Here is a 4201-nt window from a genome sequence, read left to right as displayed (position 1 = left end):
TCCAGCGCCTTCCTACCCCAAGCTCTGCGCTCCTGCCCCAACTCACGCTGTCCTCGGACCCCGGCCTGTCCTGCCACACTCGCCGCCCACTGGGCCAACGCCCAGGAGAACCCCTGCTTCGGCTGCGGCTCCTGGAGGGCCGATCGCTCACCTGCCCCGGCCCGCCTGAGGACGGGGGCGCCTTCATGAGGCCCCCACACCCCTCAATCCGCCGCCGCCGCCGCCCCCGAGCTCCGCGCGCTGTGCCCCAGCCCCAGCAGGGCGCGCAACTTTGGAAGTCCCGCGGCGCTCCGAGAGGCGGCGGAGTCCGCGCCCTGGCCCCGGGCCCCTGGGCCCGCGCCGCACCGCAGCGTCTGGGGGAAAGGAGAGAGTCAGTAATCGCTTCAGGGATATAAGGAGACATATAGGACCCCGAGTCCGCACCAGCACCCCTCGGCTGCCTCCTGGGGTGGGGGCGGGCCCCGCACACGGTAAGACTTCTTGTTTTCGCTCAGGCTCAAGAGTCATAAATATAATATATATATATTTAATTTACTGTCACCTTTCCAAGTTATCAGGCCACCGATAATTTTTTGTTCTCCCTTCTTGAAGAATAAATCTCTCTTTATTCATCGGCTCGCCCCACTCTCTCCCGCCGCTTAGAAATAAAACTTGGCTGTGCTTAGGAGCTTGGAGCGGGAAGGCGCCCACCAGGAGCGTCCGAAGCGGAGGCCGGGCGCCGTTCGCCGGACCCGGGCTCATGGACCGCTAGCGGTCCCGCAGCTTGGGCCCAGCCTCTTTGCGGCCCCCTCCCTATGTGAGCCGCGGCGGGGCGAGCGGGGCGCCGGAGGAAGAGGAGGACCCACGGGCGCCGGGCCGGAAGGCAGCTGGCAGCAGGCCCGGGCGAGCGGGCGACCGCGTTCATGTTCCGCCCGGAGCAGCCGCTGGCCGAGGGCAGCTTCGCGCCCATGGGCTCCCTGCAGCCGGACGCGGGCAACGCGAGCTGGAACGGGACCGAGGTGCCGGGGGGCGGCGCCCGGGCCACCCCTTACTCCCTGCAGGTGACGCTGACGTTGGTATGCTTGGCTGGCCTGCTCATGCTGTTCACTGTGTTCGGCAACGTGCTGGTCATTATCGCCGTGTTCACGAGCCGCGCACTCAAGGCGCCCCAAAACCTCTTCCTGGTGTCTTTGGCTTCGGCCGACATCCTGGTGGCCACGCTGGTCATCCCATTCTCGCTGGCCAACGAGGTCATGGGCTACTGGTACTTTGGCAAGGCGTGGTGCGAGATTTACCTGGCGCTCGACGTGCTCTTCTGCACGTCGTCCATCGTGCACCTGTGTGCCATCAGCCTGGACCGGTACTGGTCCATCACTCAGGCCATCGAGTACAACCTGAAGCGCACGCCGCGCCGCATCAAGGCCATCATCATCACCGTGTGGGTCATCTCGGCCGTCATCTCCTTTCCACCGCTCATCTCCCTCGAGAAGAAGGGCAGCGGCGGCGGCCAGAAGCCGGCAGAGCCGAGCTGCAAGATCAACGACCAGATGTGGTACGTCATCTCGTCGTGCATCGGCTCCTTCTTTGCGCCCTGCCTCATCATGATCCTGGTCTACGTGCGCATCTACCAGATCGCCAAGCGTCGCACCCGGGTGCCGCCCAGCCGCCGGGGTCCGGACGCCGCCGCCGCGCCGCCCAGGGGCGCCGAGCGTAGGCCCAATGGCCTGAGCCCCGGGTGCGTGGCGGGCCCCGAGGGCGCGGAGGCCGAGCCGCTGCCCACCCAGCTCAACGGCGCCCCCGGGGAGCCCGCGCCGGCCGGGGCGCGTGAGGCCGACGCGCTGGACCTGGAGGAGAGTTCGTCGTCTGAGCACGCCGAGCGGCCCCCGGGGCCCCGCAGGTCCGAGCGCAGACCCAAGGGCAAGGCCCGGGCGAGCCAGGTGAAGCCCGGGGACAGCCTGCCTCGGCGTGGGCCGGGGGCTACCGGGGCCGGGGCGCCGGCGGCCGGGCCGGGGGAGGAGCGCGGCGGGGGCACCAAGGCGTCGCGCTGGCGCGGGCGGCAGAACCGCGAAAAGCGCTTCACGTTCGTGCTGGCCGTGGTCATCGGCGTGTTCGTGGTGTGCTGGTTCCCCTTTTTCTTCACCTACACGCTCACGGCGGTCGGCTGCCCGGTGCCGCTCACGCTCTTCAAGTTCTTCTTCTGGTTCGGCTACTGCAACAGCTCGCTGAACCCGGTCATCTACACGATCTTCAACCATGACTTCCGCCGCGCCTTCAAGAGGATCCTCTGCCGGGGTGACAGGAAGCGGATCGTGTGAACACTGCGCCGCGCCCCGCGTGAACTCCCGCCTGCCACGGACAACCCGCTTCCAGGAGGGGCGCGTGTAGCCCTGCACTCAGAAACCCAAATTCTGCCCACTTGGAGTTTCCTGACTTGGGGGTTGCTCTGTGGCTTCTGCGTGCATCTTGCTGTTGGTACACAGGAAAAGTTCTGGCTGGAGCCATTTGTTGTTATGGCCGCTCCTGACCTGGAGCTGGCTTCTTGGTGGCCGTCCCAAATCAGTATTGTTTCCATTTTCTCTCCTGGCCGACCCTCATGCTCTTCAGAGCAAACCCTGGACTACAGAGGGCATGTCTCCCAGAGGGTTAATGGATGGGGTTTACCTAGTCTGGCTAATGCCCCCATACCTTTGTTTGTTAAGAAAACAAACAAACAGAACCCCAGCACAGGGTAGCCCTGCTCACACTCCCCAGCCCCACATTGTAAATATACACTATTTTTGATAGTACATGCGGGGGTCCCCATTGTCGTTTGGCCCTGGTTTTGATGTTGGAATCCTGGCCTTCCGTAGATGTGCACTCCAGAGCAGGCACAGAGTCTGGTTCAGGCCAAGTCCCTTTGCAATGCAAGCGGTTTTCTAGTGTCACGCCCCTCCATGTCCTTTCCACCAGCAGCTGGTGACTTGCTTTGAGATTTCCTGACAGGGAAAAGATTTCTGTCCATTTTTTCCTGTGCCTAACAGCATAATTGCCTTTTCCTATGTAAATATTATAAGGATGGACCAAGACAGAAGGAAATGAACCTTCTCCTTGCCTTGCATCAGCCCTGTGTATAAAGCCATTATCCTCAGATGCACTGGCCACCCCAGTAAATTCACTTCAAAACGGTCTCTTTCTCCCTCCAGGACCACTGCTTGAAGAAGAATATGTATGTTTCTATCTTGTATGTATGTCCCCCCTCCCTCCCTGAAAGCGCTGACTAAGGGGAAATCTTGTAGCTGTTGATTTTAGACACAGAGGAGTGGAAATTATGTGGAAACAGCAAACCTGATACAATTTGCCCAAGGTAAACAGTGTGGACAGACAAATGAGCCTGCCAAACTGTACAGGTCCTGCCCCCAGAGCTCTTAGGTATCAAAAGTGTTCTTTCCCCCTTCCCTGCTTTTCTGGTTGAGATCTGTCATCGATGGACTGCCAGAGTTGGGGGAGGAGGGTGGAGACCTGTGTTTACATCTGTGTTTCTATGTGTTTTAGAGACGATACAAGGCCTGCACTCTTATTTCACTAAGGAAAAACTAATGTCAGTACACATCGCTAATGACAGTGGATTTTTTTTTAAATAAAAAAGTTTACAGATCAAATGTGAAATAAATACGAATTGAATGGTCCTCCTATCTATATCTGAGTTTTCAAAAAACACTAAGACTCTGGGAACATCTAATTTTATGTATTTTTTTAAAAAATAAAAAATACACGTACATTACAAAATACTCCCCTTTAAACGTGCTGTCAATAGCCAAGCTACCATTTGCTAAGTGCTTCTGCTGTGCTGTCACTGTGGGGCGTCTGTTAGAGGTGTTCTCCTTTAATCTTCCCCAGAATCCTATGAGGTAAGTTCCGTTGTTATCTCCATTTTACAGGTGAAGAAACTGAGCCTCAGAGGGCAAGTAGGACTTGCTCAAAGTTGACAAGTGGTGGAAATGCATGTATCCAGCTTTATCTGGTACGAGGGTCTGTGCTCTTGACCCCAGAGACTGCAGAGCTCTGTAAGAGCATTAACACGCCTCCCAAGGCTCCACACAGAGGAGTTCTACACAAAGTGTGTGTGTACCTCAGTGTCTCTTTGCCATAACACACACACAGATGTCTCAAAAGTCACCTCTAAAGTCACGGTACATAGAAAAAATGGGAACTTGTAGCGAAATGACCTTTCTTTACAAAACAG

The 4201-nt window shown here is 57.8% G+C and overlaps 1 protein-coding gene across 1 annotated transcript; it reads left to right on the top strand.

The window, feature by feature from the left end:
* The first annotated feature begins 890 nt into the window (after positions 1 to 890).
* Positions 891 to 3644, top strand: ADRA2A (adrenoceptor alpha 2A). The gene has a single exon (XM_003787168.3). It carries the CDS (start codon positions 903 to 905, stop codon positions 2292 to 2294), a length of 1392 nt encoding a protein of 463 aa, XP_003787216.1. The 5' UTR covers positions 891 to 902; the 3' UTR covers positions 2295 to 3644.
* Positions 3645 to 4201: the final 557 nt, after the last annotated feature.

This window comes from Otolemur garnettii, unplaced genomic scaffold (assembly GCF_000181295.1).
Source record: "Otolemur garnettii isolate 467f Iridium unplaced genomic scaffold, OtoGar3 scaffold00021, whole genome shotgun sequence".
Lineage (NCBI taxonomy): Eukaryota > Metazoa > Chordata > Mammalia > Primates > Galagidae > Otolemur > Otolemur garnettii.
Note: the sequence above shows the minus strand (reverse complement) of the source record. Positions and strands in the feature narration are given on the sequence as shown.